At 39.1% G+C, this 23,932-nt stretch overlaps 1 protein-coding gene across 1 annotated transcript in view; it reads left to right on the top strand.

Moving 5' to 3' along the window:
* The first annotated feature begins 3,867 nt into the window (after window positions 1-3,867).
* Window positions 3,868-23,932, top strand: part of LOC121869008 (TBC1 domain family member 9-like) — a 41,226-nt gene continuing 21,161 nt past the window's right edge. The window contains exons 1-9 of the mRNA XM_042370069.1: window positions 3,868-4,021; window positions 14,318-14,490; window positions 15,342-15,518; window positions 16,547-16,643; window positions 16,847-17,033; window positions 17,255-17,331; window positions 18,917-18,970; window positions 22,923-23,006; window positions 23,224-23,344. Coding sequence (XP_042226003.1) covers window positions 3,978-4,021; window positions 14,318-14,490; window positions 15,342-15,518; window positions 16,547-16,643; window positions 16,847-17,033; window positions 17,255-17,331; window positions 18,917-18,970; window positions 22,923-23,006; window positions 23,224-23,344 — 1,014 coding nt within the window. The 5' untranslated portion in view covers window positions 3,868-3,977. The remainder of the gene's footprint in view (window positions 4,022-14,317; window positions 14,491-15,341; window positions 15,519-16,546; window positions 16,644-16,846; window positions 17,034-17,254; window positions 17,332-18,916; window positions 18,971-22,922; window positions 23,007-23,223; window positions 23,345-23,932) is intronic.

Consider the following 23,932-nt stretch of genomic DNA (forward strand, 5'->3'; position numbering starts at 1 on the left):
AGAGCTTATATACACCCAGCAGCGGCTATGAGTCATGGTGGGAAAACCCGAGAAGTAGCCGGTGAATAGTTTCGTTGCTAAGATACGGTAACATCTGGTTGGTTGCTAGGGAAGGCGGCACATTGGAATGTGATAGCAGGTGGTGGGCTGCTGCGCAGTTAGTTTGTAGGGGAGACGTCCACTACAAAGTACTTTCGTTTAATACATCCTCTGCCTGAGGATGTATTAAACGAAAGTACTTGCTGCTTGTCTTTCCTTTCTCCAGTGGTTATTGTGCATATATATATATATATATATATATATATATATATATATATATATATATATATATATATATATATATATATATATATATATATATATATATATATATATATATTATTTTAGGTTAGGTTAGGAATCCGTTACATAAAACAATTGTACTGCACCGTTATCTTTTATTGAGTATGATCTAAAATCACGGTATAATGACACTAGTATCAATGTAATACAATGGAAATGTAAAAAGTAGCAACTTAATCTAAAATTACAGACTCAGAGTACAGTGAAAATGGATGTCTGACATAAGCCCCCCGACGAAAGCCACCCAGACAAAAGCCCCCTACTTTGATCGGGGTGGCTTTTGTCTGACAACCCTAACCCTAACCCAACCTAACCTAACTTAACCTAACCCTAACCTAACCAATAATTAACCACAGAGAAGAACAGTATATTTTACCCTCAACTATTTAATTATGTCCGTAACTTTTGAAAGCCCTTACTGTTGTCAGACAAAAGCCACCCCGATCAAAGTAGGGGGCTTTTGTCTGGGTGGCTTTTGTCGGGGGGGCTTTTGTCGGGGGGGCTTTTGTTTGTACCCCATTGAGGATAGTGTCTTAGTATAAAATCGCAATGCTGTGAAACAAAATCTTAATATTTAATCTCAGTACCGCAGCAAAAGTCACATCAATATTTTTTAACCAATGCTTTAATATTTCTTACCTTATAGTATTATGTCTTCCAACGAAGTAAATAACTGGATCGAAAACACAAGAGAACTTAAAAGTCGTCTAGCCTCCCCTCGTCTTGTCACGATGGAGACTTGTGCAGAACTGAAGTGAATTGCTTGTAACTGGTGGATTGGTCGGCTGTACATGAACTGTTATGACCCGAGACTGCATGGTTTTGCAGCTACTAGAGACGTTAATCCTTCCCTTTGTATCGGCGTTAAGTTAATCCTCGTCGTGTCTGACCTAACACCTGACCCACACCACATGAGCTCACTGGCGTACTTGTTTGAAGTTGTTTCCTTAATCCTCAACAGGTTACAGGTTGTGTGTGTGGCGGGGGGCCTCATAGCAAGGGTGTAGCTCATGACGTGGCCGTGATGATGTGGGTCAGGTGTTAGGTCAGACACGACAAGGATTAACTTGCCGCCGATACAAAGGGATGGATTAACGTCTCCAGTAGCTGCAGATATGGGTGATGAGCAGACCCAAAAGTGCCGCCCCCCAAAAGTGCCGCCCGGGGCGGACCGCCCCCCCCCTAGCTACGCTGGTGCCACACGGCACCTCCAGCGCCAGACTGTCTATCATATAACTTATATTATACAAGAAAACCACCTTAGAGTTTCCATCCATCCTGAGTGCTAGACAACATTATACCACGAATTCCTACAATATATATATATATATATATATATATATATATATATATATATATATATATATATATATATATATATATATATATATATATATATATATATGTGTGTGTGTGTGTGTACATGATGCGGATCTGTGCAGCATCTCTGAATGGGGAGGTATAAAATTGGTTAAATTCAAGAGTAATAAAACTCAATATTTACCAATTACACCTTTCCAAATTAGATGATCTCCCACCAATCACATTTCAGGACACAATCATTCTGCCAAATTCTAAAATGGATATGCTAGGCCTGACCATTTCCTCTAATATGTCATGGAAGCCACACATCCTGAACATTGCTAAAGTTGCCTCCCGAAAGTTGGGAATGCTGTACAGATGCCACAGCTACTTCACTCCTGAGCAGTTGTTTCAAGTACTGTACGTACATAAGGGATTCATTCGCCCTAACTTGGAGTACTGCTCTCATATCTGGGGTGGCTCTTCCTCTGTCCAACTGTTAGATAGGGTGGAATCAAAGTCATTTCGTCTTATTAACTTTCCTCCTGTAGTCAGGGCCGGCGCTACCCACTAGGCGAACTAGGCGATCGCCTAGGGCGCCAACATCTGGGGGCGCCACAAATTCAGGGCAAACTTGGATAAAATTAAAAATGAAGGGAAAACTGTGGTGGACACTGTGGTGGAGCCGTGGAGGGTCGGAGCAGGATGTTAGAAGGGTGGGGGGTCGGAGGGAGGCGAGGGTAGGTAGACGGTAGCCGACTGTGTTTTCTTTTTTAATATTATTCGTTAACCCCCCGGAGGGACTAACCCGGGTCCTTATCTTTGGCGGCCTGGAGAACTGTCGAGCAGTGACCTGAAGGCTGACATCTGAGGAACCCTTCTCCCAACCCCACCATCCCCTCCCCTCCCTTACTGCCAGGGCGGCTGAGCCGCCCCTTCCCTGTCTTTGTCGGGGTGAGGCAAGGTTACCTGACCTCTGAAGTTTACGTCAAGAATTTATTGACTTAATGAAATAACAATAATTGGTTATTTGCATGGGTGATGTAATAAAGCCACAAGATGAAAACAATGTAGTAATGGGTTACTGTACCTACATTAGCTTATCAAAACTTTCAAGGGGGCGCACATCTAAAGGCTTGCCTAGGGCGCCAAATCATCTTGCACCGGCCCTGACAGCGAGCCTTTTTTGACATAAGGATTTTTAATCACATGGCTGCATGTCACCGCAACCTAGCTCTAGATGCTGCACACAGGAGGAACGAGAACGACAAGATTAGGGCATATGGGGAAAGAATTCAGAACGTTGATCAAGACAGCTTCATTCCTCTGGTGTTCACAACCTCTGGCGGGATGGGACCAACTGCAAGACGCTTCTACGCCAGACTAGCGGAGGTGTTATCTGAACGGAAGCAGCAGCCCAAAAGTTGTGTTACAGCCTGGTTGAGATGTCGACTGTCCTCTCTGATTAGGTCTGCATTGCTTTGCCTCAGGGGAACGAGAGCATCGGCCCCAAAGCCGACAGCAGTCGTAGATATCGACTGAATGCCGCGTAGATCTGCGGCTCAACTAACTCAACACAGCCAGGGTAGCTACTTATGTATTAGGATAGTCAGTGCCGGATTAACCATGAGGCACTTGAGGCACTGGCCTCAGGCCCCCCGACTCTAAGGGGCCCCCAAATCCAAACATTCTCGAAGTTGAAGCATATAAAACATGAACTTCGTTTAACGATGTCCTAGCAACGTCTCAATTTTCTGTCTCTTACGAACATAGAATGTGTTATTTTGCAGAAGCTTAATATTGATGAAATCATTGATAAATTTTGGTATATTTTGTTCTTGCTATATATATATACCTTGAGGGTAGGGGCCCCAAGTTGATCTGTGCCTCAGGCCCCTATTAAGCTTAATCCGGCGCTGACCTGGATAGTTAATTTAAGGTAATAAAATGGCGGCGAAGGTGTGGCTATTGGGGGAGGCTGGAGTCCAATTAAAAAAAGTAGTAGTAGTAGTAGTAGAAGTAGTATTAGCAGCAAAAGTAGTAGTAGTAGTGGTAGTAATAGTAGTGGTAGTAATAGTAGTGGTAGTAATAGTAGTGGTAGTAATAGTAGTGGTAGTAATAGTAGTAGTAGTAGTACAGTAGTAGCATCAGTAGAAGTAGTAGTAGTAGTAGTAACTGGTGGTATTTCAGACTTGGCGGGGTAGTGAGCCGCCACCTGTAGGAGGAAAGTGTAAACCGGACATCAACAGAGTGAGGCTCAACAACCACAGGTGATAATGACTGGAGGGAGGCAGAGCTGTGGTGTATAACCCGTATGATAACTTTACTTAACCATGTGGGTCAAACCTGATGAAGTCCTTATGGCTGGGGGGTTCTGGTAAGTGGTATCATGTGTTGGTTTAGTAGTTAAGTGGGGGTATCGGGAAGGGTGTTTTTAACGACTGGTTGGTAGTTATACGTCACTAAGACAAGGGATGGGTGGCACCACTACTGTATGGGTGTCAGGTGCATCTTTTTCACCTTTTTGTTCTCAGGTGTGAAGTTAAATGTCACTTTTTTATATACTAATTTTGATAAAGAATCGTTTTATACATAACCTGGAATTCTCGTGTGTTTTGTTTTGATTTTGAATGAATGTCCTTTATTGGGCTAAGGCTTATGGAGATATATTATCCTTTAACACTAGCAAAGACAATAATTCCTTCCAAAGTGGACGAAACTCAGGTATGGGAAAATATGGGGTTAAAACACACACACACAAAAAACTTTAGAACCCTATCAAATCTTTCCTAACCTAACCTAACCTAACCTATGTCAGCAAAATTCTTACCATTATCTAGACAGGACTAAGATACTGTACAGCAATGTTGATGGATTTTAAGTTTGCTAAACATATTTTCAAGTTTGGTGATATTATATTTGGTAATTTCTGAGAACACCTCTATCAGCAGAAGGAGTTATTAAATTTGGCTCATTTTTTTCCCCACATATTCTTATTATTATCGTAGCTATTTTAAGAGGCAACAACTTTTTATTTTAATTACTGTATAATTATTTTTTTTTTTACTCTTCTCAATGTATGATCATAAATCACCTGTAGTGGACAGGGTATGAAGGATGAAGTGCGAGAGTAAGCAGAGGCTTACATTCATTAGAGAGGCGTAGAGTTTGGGGAGATATGATAGAGGTGTACAAGTGGGTAAGTGGGATTAACAAGGGTAAAATGGAAGATGTTCTGAAGCTCAATAATAACGAAATAACTAGAACAAATGGCTTTAAATTAGATAAATTCCGATTCAGAAAGGATATGGGCAAGCACTGGTTTGGTAATAGAGTTGTGGATATGTGGAATAGGCTACCGAGTGCTATAGTAGGATCGGGGACGCTGGGGAGCTTCAAGACGAAGTTGGATAGGCACATGGAAGTGCTGGGATGGGTGTGAAAGGGATCTGCCCTGTATGGGCCAGTCGACCTCCTGCAGTATCACTTTCTTACATGTTCTTATGTTCTTAAAACAACGGTGAAAAACTGATCATATGACACTTAAAATTATGTCTATATGTGCTTTGTACGCGAAGAAATTAACTACAGTACTTTCTGTAAATATTCCTCAAAAACATCTGCTGAGTTAGTGCACATTGTCGTCTGCTGTTTGTTTACAGCCGACTGGCTTGGTCCACGCGTTCTCTCGCATCCACAAAAAACCGTAATAATCACACCATGATGCTTCAACAAAGATGATTTCATTGGTACCAGATATCAAAATAGGTATAATATTTTATGTTTAATATGGGTTAGGTTAGGTTAGGTTAGGTTAGGTTAGGTTAGGTTAGGTTAGGTTAGGTTAGGTTAGGTTAGGTTAGGTTAGGTTAGGTTAGGTTTGGTTTGGTTTGGTTTGGTTTGGTTTGGTTTCTTGGGTTGGTTAGGTCAGGTCAGGTTAGGTTTTTTGGGTTGGTTAGGTCAGGTTCTAGTAAATGTCACCCCTCTTAAAATACTTACAATATTGATAAAGAACATACAGGTAAACCTCAATAAATGATAGGGTTAGGTTTCTGAAAACCCATTGCTAAGTGAAATACTGTAGGTAGGGAGCATTATAACATGGGGTTCAATGGTATACACTCCCAGCCAGTCCCCAGACACACATGTATCACCGACCCCAAAATTCCTGCAATACTTCTGTCAGTACAACACAATTAAACAACACTCACCACATCATAATGAATAAAGCCTCATCATCAACACATGTCCCCTTCAAGGCTCTTGTAGGTGGAGTGGAGATGTGACCTTGACTCCCACACAGCCTCTGGGGAGTCTCATGCTGCTTCATAATGTCAAGTTTCGCCTCAGAGACATGGTTGTCTTGGATGCCTTGGCCCTTCCCAGACATTTTTAAAGATACAATCCACTTCACAGTCACAAAAACAGAGCGAAATATGATAACATAAGAACAGTGATCGCGGTTGACACTGCTAATATAATTTTCACAGTAACAGAAGACAAGCACTTCACAGTCACCATAACACAGTTCAGTCTAAATGGTAGTGCTGTCCTCTCACTATAAGACAAAAAACACTATAAGTACAATGTACGATGCTGAGTAGTCATTTAATTCATTGGTTCATGGAGCCGTGTGATGGCAAGTTTACGATCGACAAAGAACCAGTCAGAGGGCTGTAGTGAGTGGGTTGGCTGTGTGGTGGTGCATGAGTAGACTGACAAGTGAAGGTAGCAATGCATGGTTCATAGGGTTAAATAATGTTTCCTTATAAAATGTCACTGACTTGACACAGAAAAATCTAATTTTCATTGTTGGAATCCTTGCAAGACATTGATTAATTTGAGTATATACAACCCATAGTTTTCACTAGAGTTAAAAAATATTTCCACCAATGGATATTGATGGATATTCGCTGATTATCATTAAAGTTAATTTTTTGGTCGTATACAGTGAGATGATCTTAATTCATGGCCATCATTAAAGTGGAATATCGCTGAACGAGACGTCATTTATTGAGGACTTACTTTATTGTAAAAAAATGAAACATCCGTAAACTTTTTCTGGTGGTAGCGGAGTTCTCATACATTACCTTATACAGTGGTCCCTCGGTTAACGAACACAATTCGTTCCACAGAGTCGTTCGTTAACCGAATCCATTCTTTCAATGGGATATTGGGTAATTGGTTCCAGCTCGCCGAAAAGTACATACAAAGTAAAAAGAAATAAATGCAGTAAAGTACACTTACTTTGAGGTGTGTATGTAGAAGGTTCCTGGTTGATGATGATGATGGGAATTAGAAGTGGGGGTGGAGGAGAAGGGAGAAGAGAAGGAAGTGGGGATGGATGAGAAATCACCTTTCAGGGGACCCATGCTTGATGCAGTAATTTCACCAATAAAATTTTATGTTCACTAGGTGTAATTCAAGATTATTTTATTTAAATCAACACGGCACTGCGCTATATATTATCAATTGTTAACTAAATTTCAGAATGACCAATAATTTGAATGTAAAAATGCAAAAATATTCAAGACACCAACAAAATCGATGTTCACTCCACTGTCAACAAAGTTAAACAGACCCAACAAAATAGATGTTCACTCCACTGTCAACAAAGTTAAACAGACACTTTGGTGGGTGAGTCTACAATATGGGTGCCAAAAACTAGTTCCCTTACTGCATATATTATCAATATGTTAACTAAATTTTAAAATTACTAATAATTTTGATATAAAAATGCCAACATATTAAAGAGCACAACTTTCTTGATATTTACTCCACTGGAAACGAATGCAAACAGAACAGATTACTGAATTGGCAGACTAGCCCATCATGTTTTTTGTAAGATTTCATAGTCAAGCTTGTTAACCGAATTGAAGATCCTATGGTAGGTAATGTTAACCGAAATTTCAATCGAACCGTTCATTAACCGAGGACCACTGTATTCAAATCTCTTCACATGAATTTTCCCTGATCTACTTTTGGACGAATCAGAGGACAGAGGGACATTTTCATATATATGCAAAAGTTTCACATAGAGTTCATTAATGTTATGGCTCCTCATGACCTAAACACCAAAAATGCCTGAAAACAAGAAGAGAATCACATTTTCTCCTCTGCCATTGATTAAGTAAGATAATTTTTATAGGATTTGACTTTCCTGGGTTAAGAAAGGTTAGGTCAGCTTTGAATTATTGTGTGTTTTAACCACATTTTCCCTCACCTTTGAAGCCCTGCTCACTTTGGAAGGATTCATTGTCGTCACTAGTTAGGGTCATTTCTCCATAAAAAGCCTTAGCCCCAAGAACTGACTGCAGGAGGCATATGTTTTGTGATATTTGCCTTTATGTTTATACAGCACAGATATAATACATTTTCTGTCTTGGGAGGAGCTGCCTCTGTTTGCCAAATTTACTTTTTGTGATAGAATGTTAGATTTTTTAGATGCAACCACATTCTATATTTTATCAGTCATAAAATAAAGAAAATTAACATACCAAACCTAATCTAAATTATTACAGTTATTCTCCATTGTAATCCTCTAAAGTAGCAAAATTCCTTTCTATGTTGGTGGTAAAGTCATGTTTAGCTATCTTCTTCCTCTGCCAATTTAGGATGTAAAAATTATTTTGGCAAAACTTATATTTCTCCAAGTTGCTGATAAGGCCAGACCATTTTCGTCAAATATAATATTTTTATTATACAGTACTGTACGGTATGTTGAGTTTAAGAAAAGTCAAAGAACTGTCATTGAGTGTTGCTGTATTTTGTTCCAAATGTTTTTGGAGAAGAACGAGATGGTTATCAGTTATGGTGTTTTGTTGTAAAACCTGAGGAAAAGTAAAATACAGTCAGTCCTCGACTTACGACGGGTTATTAGACCCATTTAACGGTCGTGAAGTCGAATTGGCCGTAAGTCGAAAATGCGGAAAATAATACATAGAAAATCTAAAATGGGTGTCTTTTTTCTTCTCAGCACAACGAGAACTCTCACTTTTACGCTGCCAGCCATTTTAAAAGGAATTACAAACAAAAGTTTTGTCAGTACACAGCGATCACTAACGTTGGGACATGAAAATACGTAATTTGAAAAATATTTTATACGAATCGGTGTGGTCATATGTCCGGGTGGTCATAAGTCAGTAGGTCGTAAGTCGAGGAGTGGCTGTATAGAAGATAACTGTATTTCTTACCTCAACAACACCCTAAAATAGGGTGGAAGATTTGCAATTTTCAAATTTTATTTTTCCCAAATTCATATCATAAATAAATATGATCGTTCTACCCAGTGATGCCATGTTAGCACTTCAGCTTACTTAATACAGTTGACCGTTAATTGGACCCTTTAATCCGATTGATAAATCGGACGAAATCTGAACTAAGCGAGGACTGTCCGTATCAAATTTCTGGTTCTGGGATTGTCCGATAGATGGCGCTACGCCAGACCGCCAGTCATTGTTGAAATATATTCGAGTATCAGTGTTGTGTTGCCCTGCAATTTCGTTGGTATTTCAAAGGCATCTGTCAGCCTTGTATTATACATCATGTCTTCAAGGGGAGTAATACTCAGAAGAGGAAGTATGTGACCTTTCTGAACCAGAAACTGGAGCTTATAAGGAAGTTAGAGGCTGGTGCTTCGTGGCTGGAGTTTGTGACGAGTATGGTGTTAAAAGCAAACAGTTTCAGACATACACAAGGCTAAGGACAAACTCACTGCATTTCTTTTGAAATATAATGTAATATTATAAAATAATTCCCTTTAAATCGGCTAAAACGAACCCCTTCCCCCTATTAGTCCGGTTTTAACGAGGTTTTACTGTACAGGTACAGGTATCCCTTTATTTACTATAGACTTACGTTCCTAAGCTTTAACATAAATCAAGTTAACGAAATTGGGATCCTTTTAATTGGTTTTAATGGGACATGTTCCTGCCTGACTGACACAGACATGTAACACAGAAAATAGGACTGTAAATTAAAAAATAAACAACACTCACCACATTAATATAATCGAGTCTGTTGCTTAACAATGTCTAACTTTATCTCCAGAGACACGTTCTTCTTTAAAGCTTTTCCCCAGAGGTGGGAGAGTCGGCAGGACACTTGCTAGCTGTTTTCTGAGTTATAGAGTTACTGTACACTAATCACTTCACAGTCATGGAGCACAGACCAAGGTGATAAAGGTGGAAACGAGATTTGTATCCCACTATGACTCTTACTCAGGAAATCTTTGGATCAGGATAAAGCCCGAGGACTGGAAATTAGTCAACGTCACCCCAGTATACAAAAAAGGCAGGAAAAGTACAGAAAAACTACAGGCCGATGAGCCTAACATTACATATATGCAAACTCTTTGAGAATATCTGAAGGACGCCAACATCCAACACTTGACCGAACACAGTCTAATCAACGCATCATAACACGGTTTCATGGAAAGAAAATCCTGTCCGACAACTTACTCACGCTCTCCTTGAAACAGTAACAGACTACGTGACCAAGGCTCACCGTGGATGTGTTGTACAGTACAGGGATTTCTCCAAGCATTTGACGAACTCACACGCTGGACTAGCTCTAAGATCCAGGCAAATGGCATCACAGGCAAGATTTTGACGAGATTAACAATTGGCTGAAAGATAGGCAACAAAGAATAGAGTACAGTACATTCTGCATGAAAGTTCAAGGAGTCCCCCAAGGCTTTATCCATGGACCACCTTGTTTGTGATATACATAAATGACATGAAAATATATCAAGCCCTATTGTCAAGTTTGCAGACAACACAAAGATATTTGGGAAGGTTTAAATCAAGACGATGTCGCAACAATGCAGGAAGACCTGCATGAGCTGTTAAATGGTCTCAATGCTGGCAATGCTCTTTAACATATGAAATGCAAGACCCTACAATGATACAATAACCCTAATCACAACTATTCTGTTATTAACACTTTCCTGGATACTGCTGATAAGGAGAAAGATCTGGGCGTTATGATGAATCATTCACTGAAGGCGGCAGAACAAGTCACAAGTGCCACTGGGCATTAGTGAGAAAAGCAAATTGAGATCTGGAAATTTTAAAGCAAATCTCAAGAACGTCCCAGTGGTCTCAGTCTGGATTACTGTATACAGGCATGGAAACCCTACCTCAGAAAGACTTAACATCCCAAGAAAAGATGCAGCACAAAGCAGATCTCAATGTAACATTCAAAATAATGAAAGGGATGGAAAACGTGAACCCAGGACATTTCTTTTGTGACGTCATGCACCACCAACACGAGGACATAATTACAAGCTTGCCTAATTATCATGCAAAATGAATACTGTATAAGGAAATATTTCTTCACACAGAGGCTGGTTGATCTATGAAACAGTCTACCAGCTCAACCTGTGGAATAGAGAACATCTTCACACAGAGGCTGGTTGATCTATGAAACAGTCTACCAGCTCAACCTGTGGAATAGAGAACATCTTCACACAGAGGCTGGTTGATCTATGAAACAGTCTACCAGCTCAACCTGTGGAATAGAGAACAATACTGCTTTCAAAATAGCTCTTGACAAAATTATCAAGAACAATGGAGGGATCCTACACAGGCAACTGGCCTAACGCATTAGTGATTACAGACAAACAGAACCTAGTACATCACTATACTGTAATCATAGGTAATCTTTCATCAGGTTAAATTTGTTTTGTAAGTCACAGTATTGGGGTTTAGGTCTACTATACTCATGTTCTTACAAGGCTACAGGAGACATTCATACTGTACAGTGCTAAGTTAACTCTTTTCTTCTTTCTCCCATTAGTTTTCTTCTTTAAATTAAAATAAACATTCAGTAAATTGACACATTAACAGTATCTCCAAATAAGTTGGCATCTTGTCTCCTTAACCTGTATCATTGTAATTGTTTAGTGAGTTGAATTTTTTCTTTTTTGAGTAAACAGATGGTGTTAGTGAAGGCTATGGGTGACAATGTTGTCCAATTAAAGCTCAAGTTTTTACATAAAATTACAATCATGTTCTCATTCATGACAACACAAAGAAGAACGTTTATTTCATACTGTACTTACAGTAATGAGACAAATGTTTTTATCATATAATTAAGTTGCATGTTAATATTTTTTTTATGTTGGCAGATATTGAACCACTACCTTATTTTTATATAATTGATGTGGGTAATGCAGTACAGTAGGGTCGGATATATAGTGACTTTATATAACGATTTTTATATGCAGCTACCAAAATTATCAACATTCCTATTTATATACAGTAAAGGTCAAAAATCCGGATGAAATCGGACCACGAACCCTGACTTTTTCAAAAACTTACAATTTGCGGCGGGCTTTTATGGTACGTGAATGAATGAATTCCTTAAAAATTAATTTACATAATTCTAATAATAAAAGTAATTGTAAATTATAGGTAGCTAATTTTGTTAGTTTTGTAATTAGCTTGTCCTCAAATGTAATTTGAGCACTATAAATCTTTGTGTGTATGTGTGCATGCCTGAACGCCTACAGCGACAATATGGCGACCAGCGATAAGCCGCACTTTAAAACCACGCAATCAAACTTTGACAACATATGTAATTTGGGTCCTACTCTTTCCATTTACAGAGTACAAGCCCATAATAATGGCTCCTAAACTAGATAAACCGTTGGATGAAGAAAGAACACGTTGAATTAGGTGACAAACTTGAAATAATTAAGAAACTAGAACGTGGTGAGCAATACTGTTCTAATGGAAACAAACGACATTGGAAGTCTACAATTTATGATATAAAAAAGAATAAAATTAGAATTCACAACTTCTTCTGAGTTACAATAAAATTGCTGAAAGAAAAAAGTTTACATTGGCCCAAATTAGAAAATCTTGATAAAGTGTTGCACGAATGGTTTTGTTAAAGCGATCAGAAGGTATGGCAATTTTGGGCTGATGTATTGCCAAAGAAAGTCTTTTAAGGAGCAAATGGACATTGAATCAGAGTGAGCATTTAGTGATGGATGGCTTGAATTTCAAGACTCGTCATGGTATTAGACAGTTTGTTTACATTTTTGTCAAGTGTTGACTTTATTTTCTTTAAACTGTTGGTTTTGATAAATGAAGCATGCTTTATTTGCTTATGAATAAACTCTCAAAATGTACCTGTTCATCTCTTCTTTATTCTTCCTTAAATTTGAATATTAAAAGTACTGCCTGAATCCGGAAAATCCGGACCCACCCAATCCCCAAGCAGTCAGTTTTTTGGACTTCTACTGTATAGCGATAATTTTTTTTATTTCAGCGAGGAAATCGGGCAGGAAATATTTCAAACTTATCACTCACGGTACTACCAAAATTATCGAAATTTTCCAATACGTATACAGGTACAGTGGTCCTCGGCTAACGAACACAATTTGTTCCACAGAGTTGTTCGTTAACGAATCCATTGTTTCAATGGGATATTGGGTAGTGGTTCCAGCTCACAGGCTTTGGTGGGTGAGTCAAGCGGCTGATGGGTGCACAAAAAACTAGTTCCCTGTACTGCATATGTTATCAATATGTTAACTACATTTTAAAATGACTAATAATTTTAATATAAAAAATGCAAAAATATTAAAGATCACAACTTTCTTGATATTTACTCCACTGGAAACGAATGTAAACATAGAACAGATTACTGAATTGGCAGACTAGCCCATCAGCTGATGCTCACAAGAAAACGTGTTTGTCGTAAGGATTTCGTTAATCGAAGTTTTGTTCGTTAACCAAATTCAAGATCCTTATGGGAGGTAATTCGTTAACCGAAATTTTTTTAATCGAACCGTTCGTTAACCGAGGGACCACTGTATTGTGATAAATTTATTTACAGTAGACTCACAACTTACGTGGGGTTATGTTCCTGCGACCTCACATGAAGCCAAAAACTGTATAAAGTCAGAAACACTCACAAACAGTCCCTAAATAGCCCCAAAAATATAAGTTTAAATATTTTTATCTCCTGTGAAAAATATATTATGTCTATATTCAAATTATTCACTGTCTTGCAAGGATTCCAGCAATGAAATTTATTTTCTGCTAACTTTAGTCTGTGACATTTTATAAGATAAACCCTTTAAGCCTAAGACCACTTTCACTCTTGCCAGAACTGGAGAGAAGAGTTGAATTATACGACAGCTGGGCAGGAGCCAGGCAATGGTTACTTAGTGGGATTTATTTATCTGTCATATAGGGGGAGTTTGTGTTTTTCTCTTATAAAATGTCAATGAATTAACTTAAGAGAATATAATTAACATTGCTGGAATTCTTGTGAGATAGTGATTAATTTAAATATAAACATGTTATAGTTTACAACAGACATAAACATTTTAGTACTAATTAATACTGTACCTTTTAGTTGAAGGACTAAAATTTTATCTCTTGTGCAAAATATATAATGCATATACTATATTCAAATTATTTGCTGTCTTGCAAGGATTCCAGCAATGCAATTTATATTCAACTAACTTTAGACTGTGCCATTTTATGTCAAGTTTAGTCACTTTTAGTGGCCTCCAGAACCTAACCCTATTTTCCCCATTGATTACATGGAATTATATATCGCGATTTAGTATATAGCGAACATCCTTGGACCCTATCTCGTGACATATCCCGACCCTACTGTATCTATTTTAATTTATAATATTTATATGTGATTTCAGGGACACAGAGGTGGCCAACACATACTTCCTCCTGCAGCAGAGGAAGGGGTCAGGTAGTGCTGCATCACGGGGCCTTGCAGGACTGTTGGTGGGGACTCTGGACTCTGTGTTTGACACTAAGCCGCCTCCATTTCGAATCTTGCATCAGACACCTTCCTCAGAAATATATTACAGTAAATATTTCCTTCAGGTTTAATATTTGATTTATATAATATACTGTACACACAAGCGTGGAAAATGGCCATAAGATGATGGTGACTGGGGAAGACTGAGTAAATAATCCAGTACTGTATTTGAGGTTTTGATGAATGTAAGTTTGTTAATAGATTTAATACAGATATATTTCATGGGATTCTACCTGGATTATCTTATTTGGTGATGCAGGTGTAGGTAGATGGGACATTGGCTTCATAGTTAGCAATATAATTAGGAATATGAATACTGTATACAACTGAGATATGCTGAACCCTTTGATTGTTCGAGCCTCACCAGACCTGTGTGTGTGTGTGTGTGTGTGTGTGCGCGTGCGTGTGTGTGTGTGCGTGCGTGTGTGTGAAGGGGTGTTGTTTGAGTGTCTTCCTGCCGCTCTCTAATCTTATCATTCTTCCACAGTCCTTCCTTCTCTTATCCCACATTCTCTGCCTCACTCAAAGTCGTCGTTCACTGTTGTGGGAAGATCTTGCGTAACTATTTATATTCTCATTGATGGTTATTGTTTACCAAGCTTCACACTTCTCTAATTAAGCTTTATATTTTATGAATGAGTGGTGCAGTATTAGTTGATTACCAGAAATAAGCTTGGAATGTTCACTTTGATTACCAGAAATAAGCTTAGGATAGAATGTTTTATAATGTTTACTTTGATTACCAGAAATAAGCTTAGAATGTTTACTTTGATTACCAGAAATAAGCTTAGAATGTTTACTTTGATTACCAGAAATAATGTTAGAATAGAATGTTTGAAGAATGTTTACTCTGACTGGACTTAGATAGGTAATGTGACTGTTGTTGGTGTCTCTCATAGTTATAGCCGTGTCTCTCAAGAAGGAAGAGATAGATGAGAACTGGGCGTGGCTGGAGCGTAACCTCATGAGCATCCTGGCCACGTTCGACAAGGATGAGGACGTCTCGGATTTTGTTCGGTGCAAAATCGAGTCTCTCGTCGCCAATTCGATCGTGACGGATCCGCACAACACCCCAGGTACAGTAATTCTGATTCATACACTTTGTAGATATAGTTGTATACTACTGTTTGATTATTTATTTAGGTGTGCTGGTATTGTACAGTAATTTTGAGTTGGTGGTGATATTGTGAAGTTCTTGTCGTGTTTTAGATATACTGGTACATGTATACATTGAAAAATATACAGCAGGCCCTTAAAATTCGTGGGAGTTAGGTTCTCAAACTGGCCTCGAATAAATCGGTAAATAACATTTGCTGACCAGGGGAAGGGGGTACATTTTTACTCATGTGCAAAGAAATGTATATTGCCTTTTTGAGTCTACCCTCAAGTCAACACCGTGCTTTGTTATTAAAGTTATGGGAAAGCGTGGAATTGACTTGAGGGTAGACTAATATTTTTAATATTTTTGGTTGTCTTGCTTCTGATTATTTGTGAGAGGATTTTTCCATTATTATTTATTTGTATGTCTCTATAACGAATGGCTCCCTGTCCCGGCCACTAAGATTACCAACTTTAAAACTAACCTGAGGCATTCTTGGGTACATCCAGGGTGTCATCCGCAAATAATCAAGGTCCTCGAATTAAAAATCCACGAATTGTCAGGGCTTGCTGTATAAACTAGTTATTTTTATACTCAGTAGTGGAGTTATGGTCGTACAGTGTTTATCATGTACTCTGTAGTGGGCAAGAAGAGGATGCAGCAGAAGTGTGGTGAAAGAGGGAGTAACAGTGGGGGGAAGAGGAGCTGTAATTAATATGATCTGCTGGAGTACTTGTCAATATCTTGTAGAATTTTATAACCAGGAGTTCCATTTTTACACACTAAGAGTTTTGACCTCCGATCTGGAAATTTGGGTGGAAGTTTATGTCACCTTTACTGATTATCTAATAATTTATATAATCTTGAGTATCGTGTAAATAGCTTGAGTCAGGTTGTGTCCCCGGGAGGAGGAAGGTAGAGAGACAGTTTATTGACTACGTATTTTAGTGTTTATCTGTCGGGTGGTGATCACGTTACTCTCATTTATTTGGTTTTTATTTTCAGATCCAGATTCAGATACATTTAAAGCCATTTCTTTCAAGTTTAAGAAGTTGTTCAATATGCCTGAGGGAGAGAAGCTTGTTAACTATTACTCCTGCAGGTGGGTGGTGTTTGTCTCTCCTTAAACTTATAGAAATAATAATGACACTTATGATGATGATGATGGTACAGTATAATGAAAATGAGAATTGACAAGGATTGTGTTATTATTAATAGAACAGTAATGATATGTTTTCAGGGGTGGAATTGTCTTACACAACAGGTCATGAACGTTGTATGCATTATCACTCGTGTTTGTTGCAGTTACTGGCACAACCGTCTGCCGAGGCAAGGTTGGCTGTACTTGAGCGTCAACTACCTCTGCTTCTACTCCTTCCTCCTCGGTAAAGAAACGCGCGTCATCGTGCGCTGGAGGGACGTGACGCTGCTCGACTGCACCAACGCCCTCATCTTCCCCGACAGTATACGCGTGTCGACTCGGGACCACGAGGTGAATGCCAATGTCTTTCTTCTATCCTCAAGTCCATGCTTATTTATATGGACTCAGTCACCAAAGTGCATCAGGAACAAAACACTCTAAATATACAAAACTAATCATTAACCTCCATACTGTTTATACCAGTTCTTTCTGAATACTAGATTGAGTCATAAGAACCAACTAGTCTATTTGTGGGAAGTTCAGTGTTAATTAATAGATACGTTTTATTACAGCATTACTTCTCAATGTTGCTGAGGAAGAAGGAGACTTATGAGTTGATGGAACAGCTCGCTAACATGGCCATGAAACAGTAAGTGACTCTTGGGATACTTCTTGTTGTCTTTTGTGTTCGTAAATCCACATGTCTTTCACTCAAGTCTTACCCAACATTGTACAGGATGGCTACAGTCGAATGCAAACAAATACATGGAGTATTCTATCTTTTGCTGCCATTCAATGTTGCTTTTATTACTGTCATGAATGTGTTCTGTTATGGTATTTCCTTTCCACAACGAGGCCCCAGACACCTTGGTAAATCCCAGTCACTCCAGCCAGCACCACCCATCAGAAGCACATTCAGTGGTTTGGTGTTGCCTCTGAAGGTCACTCATTAACCTTGATGTCCCCAAAACACAAGTCAAGTTTTATGGAATTTTTGATTATTTTGAAATTTTGACTTTATTTACAAGTTGTGTCAGGGTTCGTGGTGCAGGAGTTTGGTTGTGGCTCTCAGAATTGACGTATTTTGTATCATGAATAGTCACTGGTCTTGCATTTAGATGGACTAAACTATACCAAGCAGAGAGAGGGGATCATCATCTGCTCAAGGTCTGACGTGCTCCCTCTTCCCAGTCTGAGAACATGAGGCTGGCTGTCCCTCACTTGCTGCCTTTACTCAACAAACATGAGAGAAAATAGTCGTGATTCTGACCATCCTGCATTATAGCGGGAAAAAAGCTCAAGAGGTGTGAAAATAAGAATAGGAAAGATACAAAACAAAAATAAGATAGTGGAGTTAAAGGGTGAATTGCGTGAACTCTGTATCAGTTGCCATAGTTCATCATGCATATTACATTTATATTTTGAATTTTTGCATCATTGGAATTATCTATTTTTTCCTCATTTTAATATTAATATGCACAAGTTGTTATTGCACGGGTTTGATCTTGTCTTTTATCTTTGGGGCGGAAAAAGGTAAGGAAAAAAATAAAGGAATAAATAATGTAAATATCTTTTGAGTATGTAGGGCCTAGAGCTGCTGGGATGTATGTGTATGGTACACCAGTAACAAGCATACCTCTCACTACCATGTCCTGGGTTCAATCCTCACCCCGAGTTGGATATGAGAAGGGTGTTTTATCCAGTGTGACTCCTACCAAATATGGCAGGTATTTCCCAAGGGACAATAAAGGTCAATAATGGCTAATAAACTGATAAGCGTTGAGATTGATAAAGGCAGTTTACACAAGGAACCAGACATAGAGATATACTAATAAATAAACAATACAACTCAATAGTTAGACTGACAAGTATAGCACTTTATTTAGCACAGTTATAGGATTTGATTATTATCTACACGGTATTTCCACTTACAAGTGACTCACAGTGAAGGGGTGGTAGAGGAAGTGGATTTGGGTCAGTTATTCATTTTCCTTCCTGTACAGATGGTAATGGTGTAGAGTTGTTTAGTGAGATTATATACCAGTGTGTATTTGTTTATATCCCTGTATGTACTGTAAGAGAAAGTGTTGGGAGATAAGTGGAGAAAGTGACAGGGAAGTGCCCCAAAAATATGTAGGAACACCACTCACACACACACACACACACACACACACACTCACTTAAACCTGTTCCTTGTAAGTTTTATTAATTGCTTTTCATTTATTATATTTCAGGTTAATCAACGATGAAGAGTTTTCAGAAGATAAGGAGTTGTTGACAAAAGTGAGGTGAGTTACGGTCCAGTGACAACCTCCCTGCGTGTTCCCCATGATGAGTATAAGAGGCAGTACTGTGTGGCCCTTACCAGTGTAGTTGACCAGTTAAGGGATGGTGTCAGAGGTTCAGAATTTGTACAGTAGTGTGTGTGTGTGTGTGTGTTTTAGAGAAGACTCTTAGATTAAGTCCATGACCTAAGATATCAGTGTCAAAGCCAGCCGTGAACCTCAGAACTTAAAACATGAATTAATGTACTGTGCAAGTTTAGGAGTTGAGAGCTGCTGGCATGGTTACATTATAAACAGTTTCTTTTACACACACACGCCCACACACACACTCCCACACACTCCACACACCCACCCACCACACCCACACACCTACCCACCCACCCACCCACCCACCCACCCCTGGTATAACCTCTAATGTTCACTATTGTCTTCATGTCCTTTTACTTGTTTCAAGATTTAAAAATAAATAAAATCTGCTGAAATGCCTTGCAATGACGAGAACTGTATACTGAAGACACAAACAGACCGGCCACTCTCTAAACAGGCAAGATATATGAAGAGACGGTTTTACTCAGCTGGGGTCTGGGCCGGCGGTACAGGGTCTCGGAAAGAGTGAGCTTACTGTGACAATTCTGGAAAAGTGTTGTGCTGTTTTAACTCCTTAGGCCCCGGTGATGCTCCAGAGCGCCTTTTCCCCCGCCACCGCTTAAATGCCCAGAGCAGGTTATCAGGTTCCCCGTAGATTATTTGCCTGTCACACCACACTCGCCACAGGGAAGCTTCTTGGTAAATAACTTCTTTTGTTTGTTTATTTTCATTATTTGTCTCTTTTATCATGTTGTATCAAAGTAATATTACTAAAAGTTGTGTAGTTTTATTTTAGTTTAGTATTACTAGATAATTATGTTATAAATGTATTTATTTTTGGAATTATTATTCCGATAATTATTTGTATGACGTACGTGCTCTCCCAAACATAAAGCCTGATGACTGACTGTGTGTGTGTGTGTGTGTGTCGCTGAAAACTTATTATGAAGAGTAATGCTAATAAAATGAAGTCTAAATTAATTATTTATGGGAAATAAGCATTATGATCAGTAAAGAAATGCATAATTGGCCAACTCGGACACAATGGCAAGCGGGTAAGTGACCCCTAAGTGTGTAGTGACAGTGAGCGCTCAATGTAAAAAAAAACTTTCCCCTTATTTGTCTCATCACTGAGGTGCCACTGAAGAATATAGAGGGACAATGTATAGTTTTTCTTACGTTTTTTTTATTGTTTTATCATTTATGAAGGTTAAAAATTATTTTTGGAAAAGTTGATTTTTCGCGTTTTACCCTGCGGGGTTATGGCCGGCGGCACCCTAGCCCGGGGCGTAAGGGTTAAGCTCGTTTGGGGTCGACGCTGCTTTATTTTGGGAAGGGACGAACTTTTGACCTCGACTTTACGGTGTCTTTGAGCTGTTGGAAACGGTTTAATGGCAGAAATGTCTTTATTGTGAGTGTGGGTGAGGCAGGCAGGTGATAATCTTTAATTACCTCAGGAAGTGGAGTAGGGACCAGGCCTTATCAGTTAAGAGAACACTTGAAATAACACTCTGTAATACTGGGTTGGTGATAGTAAGGTCATCCAGCCATAAAATTGCCTTCTTTGAGCGATGGCAACTATGACATCGGGTAATCATAGTTCACCAAACCAAGCATGGAAAATGGTGGCGGTGATGATGCTTTACTGGACAAATAAAAGATTAACATTGGACTTGATTTCACTGACAAAGGAAGGTGATTCACTTATGTGTGTTAGTATCTTATCTCCTGAACTAGGCGTGTAATCTGCTTTACAAAGTCATCTAATCTCTTTAACAAGGCGATCAGAGTTTAGTTTATTAAAGTAGTATGGAATAAATTACACGACCACCCAGAGGAAACTAAGAGTCCTGATAATTATGTATTTGCATATATACATATGCAAATACATATTTTAGTAATTTATGAGCTAAAGTGCATATTCATATACTGTACAGTAGTTTTTGTTTTATAAGGCATATTTTAGGAAAACTCTGTGACATAATACAGGTAAATTATTAATCCTTCTGTGATATTTAAAGTCATAATGTCCAAAAGGAACATATGTACTTAAGTCTATATGGCTCAGAATCAAGCTGTGGTTAGGCTAGACCATAATTGCTTGGCCAATGGACTAGAACTGTATGTGATTGGTTCGTGTTCAACCAAGCGATTTGCCAGTTTATAGCTGCTCGGGGTCCACCAGTTCCTTGTTTGGCTCCTGACACAGAGGTGTTGTGTATTTTATATTTAATCTTCTTTAAGAAATCTTACTTATGGTGACATCCTGTCTGAGGCAGTAAATTTACTGAGAAAATGTACCGTAGAGTAAGTTATTGACTCATTTTAAGGTACACACATACTGTATATCCTCAATTTTTGCTGTATATTTGGATTCATATTTAGCCATTTTTAAGAGCATAATTATCCGGAACCTAAATATTTATAACACTAATTTTTTGGTGCACCTGAAAAATCTCCATCCCAGTTTGTCTCACCTGAAGATTAACCACCCTAATAGTATTTGAGGGATGAAGTTAGGTGAGGAGAAGCTATGATATGTTAGAATAGGATCAGTTTGGTTAGGATAAATTAGATTACGGTACATTAGGGTAGCTTAGGATAGAGGTTAGGTTACATAATGTTAGGATATACAGTGTAATAAATTAGGTTAGGATGGGATAGGCTAGGTTAGGAGAGCTAAGTTAGGTTAGCATCGGTGGTGCCTGCACTTCAGCACCTCAGCTACCCTGAGAGATTGGAGTGCCTGAACTTGCCTAGCTTATACTACAGACGGGCAAGGGGTGACCTATTTGAGGTGTATAAGCATCTCAAGGGGCACTACTCAGTCGAGTGTCCTTACTTGGAGCTGGCGGACGCTCGCCCCACAAGGGGTCACAGCTCAAGATTGAAGAAGCCGCAGGTCCAGAAAACTGTGAGGGCAAACTTTTTCCGAGTGAGAGTTGTAAACTCTTGGAACAATCTACCAGAGAGTGTTGTGACGGCACCGAGTGTGAGCTCTTTCAAGACCAGACTTGACCAATACTGGAGCAGGTTCAGGTGCATTCAGGAGCTGGTTCATGCTTAGTACTTGCCAACAGTGCATAACAGAGACGTGACTGATCACCCAAGCGGCTAACGAGCCGATCAGTGGTGAAGAGGATAAAAGTAAGTAAAAAGTTAACTTTTAGGTGAAATAAACTGGGATGGAAATTCTTCAGGTTATCCAATATTTTTAGTCCTTTTTCTAACTAAGACATTGATTAGGATTTTTATTAAGTGTTGTGCTGCTAAAATTAAACTTGGTGGACTTATTATCACTGTATTTAGTCCCTGGTAGTTTGTCTCCCAGGCTGGAGGAGGTGGTGGAGGAGGAAGGGGAGGAGGTGGTGGAGGGGAGGAGGAGGAGGAGGAGGGGGAGGAGGAGTGGGAGTTGGAAGAGGAGAAGGAGGAGGAGGGAGGAGCAAGAGAGACGCTACCCTATGGTAAAAACTTTTGAACAATATTTATTTATTCCTGACACTACAGTAATCTTCAGCATTGCAGTCACTCACCCGGTAAACATGTACAGTATGTGTAATGGCATAATGACGGCTAATTATTGTTTGAAAATTAGTACTCTAGGCTATATAACACTTATTAGCCTGTTTAATGACAGACAGACAGACAGACAGTTATATGTTTGGTAAAATTGTCATACAGCCGTGATGGAGAAAGTCGACAGCAGCGACACCAGCTGACCAATGGAGGGACGTGACATAGCTCCGCCCACTACCGCTGACCTGACTTTTTTGTATGAATAACAGGACACTGAATCAGGTGTTTCACTACCATACTGTGGTACCATTACTTTACACTGTATCTTTAATGGTGATGATATTCCTAACAGCAAGAAGGTGCCAAAGAAGCCGTCGTTCCTGAAGCGTGACCTGGATGCCAGAGCTCACTCGGACATGTACCGCAGCAAGTTCAGGTCGGTATTTTGCGTCCATTAATATTATCTATAAAATTACGTACAAGTTTGTGATGAAAAATTGTAATTATACCGTATACTTGTAAGTTATATTGTGTGTGTTCTCCCTAACTGAGTCACCCTCTGTAGCGCACCAGTCTGAAATTATTCCCACAAGTATTCTTATGAACTTATTTATGATTGGGTTTTTCATCTTCAGTTTGTTATGTCTCCGCAGATTACCCCTGAGTGAGAAGCTAGACGGATCAACAACGTGTTCTCTGTGGGCACCGTATAGGAAGGCTTACATCAGTGGCACGCTCTATGTCTCTCTCAGCTACATATGTTTTGATAGCAAGGTATATTGTACCCACTTTAATACCCTGTTCACTTGTTTAATTCAAGGTTCAGTAATCCCAGTGATGCCGACAATATGCTGTTAAACAAGATCCCTCTATATACACCTCCAGTGATGTTCCAATAATCAAGGTACAGGTAGTCCACTGATTTTCTGGCACCCTTGGGACCAGAGCCTTGTCAGACCAACAGTTTTTATGGACCATCAGATGTCTATATACAGTACTGTGTAAGTATAATCGCCGACATAATTTGTAGCAACGCGCCAGATTCATACCAATGTGCCTTGGCCTTGACCACAACAGCTGATGATATGAACAGTGTTACCAACTCTGAAACTGACTTCCCTCCATTTACCAACTCCTATGAGGGATAAGATAATGTAATATAATTATACTCTACTGCACCAATAAATGTGAGAATAAATCCAAATAAAATAAAAAATTACTCTATTCCCGGTTGGACGACGAAATTTGTCAGTCATTTGTCTACACGCACGAGATCCCCGCTTAGCTTGAACTCTTGATACGTGAAGAAAATTTATTCCTTTTTATGTTTTATACTTTATGATATTTTTTTACTCCACATTC

This window comes from Homarus americanus, unplaced genomic scaffold (genome assembly GCF_018991925.1).
Source record: "Homarus americanus isolate GMGI-L3 unplaced genomic scaffold, GMGI_Hamer_2.0 scaffold24694, whole genome shotgun sequence".
In the NCBI taxonomy this organism is placed as follows: domain Eukaryota; kingdom Metazoa; phylum Arthropoda; class Malacostraca; order Decapoda; family Nephropidae; genus Homarus; species Homarus americanus.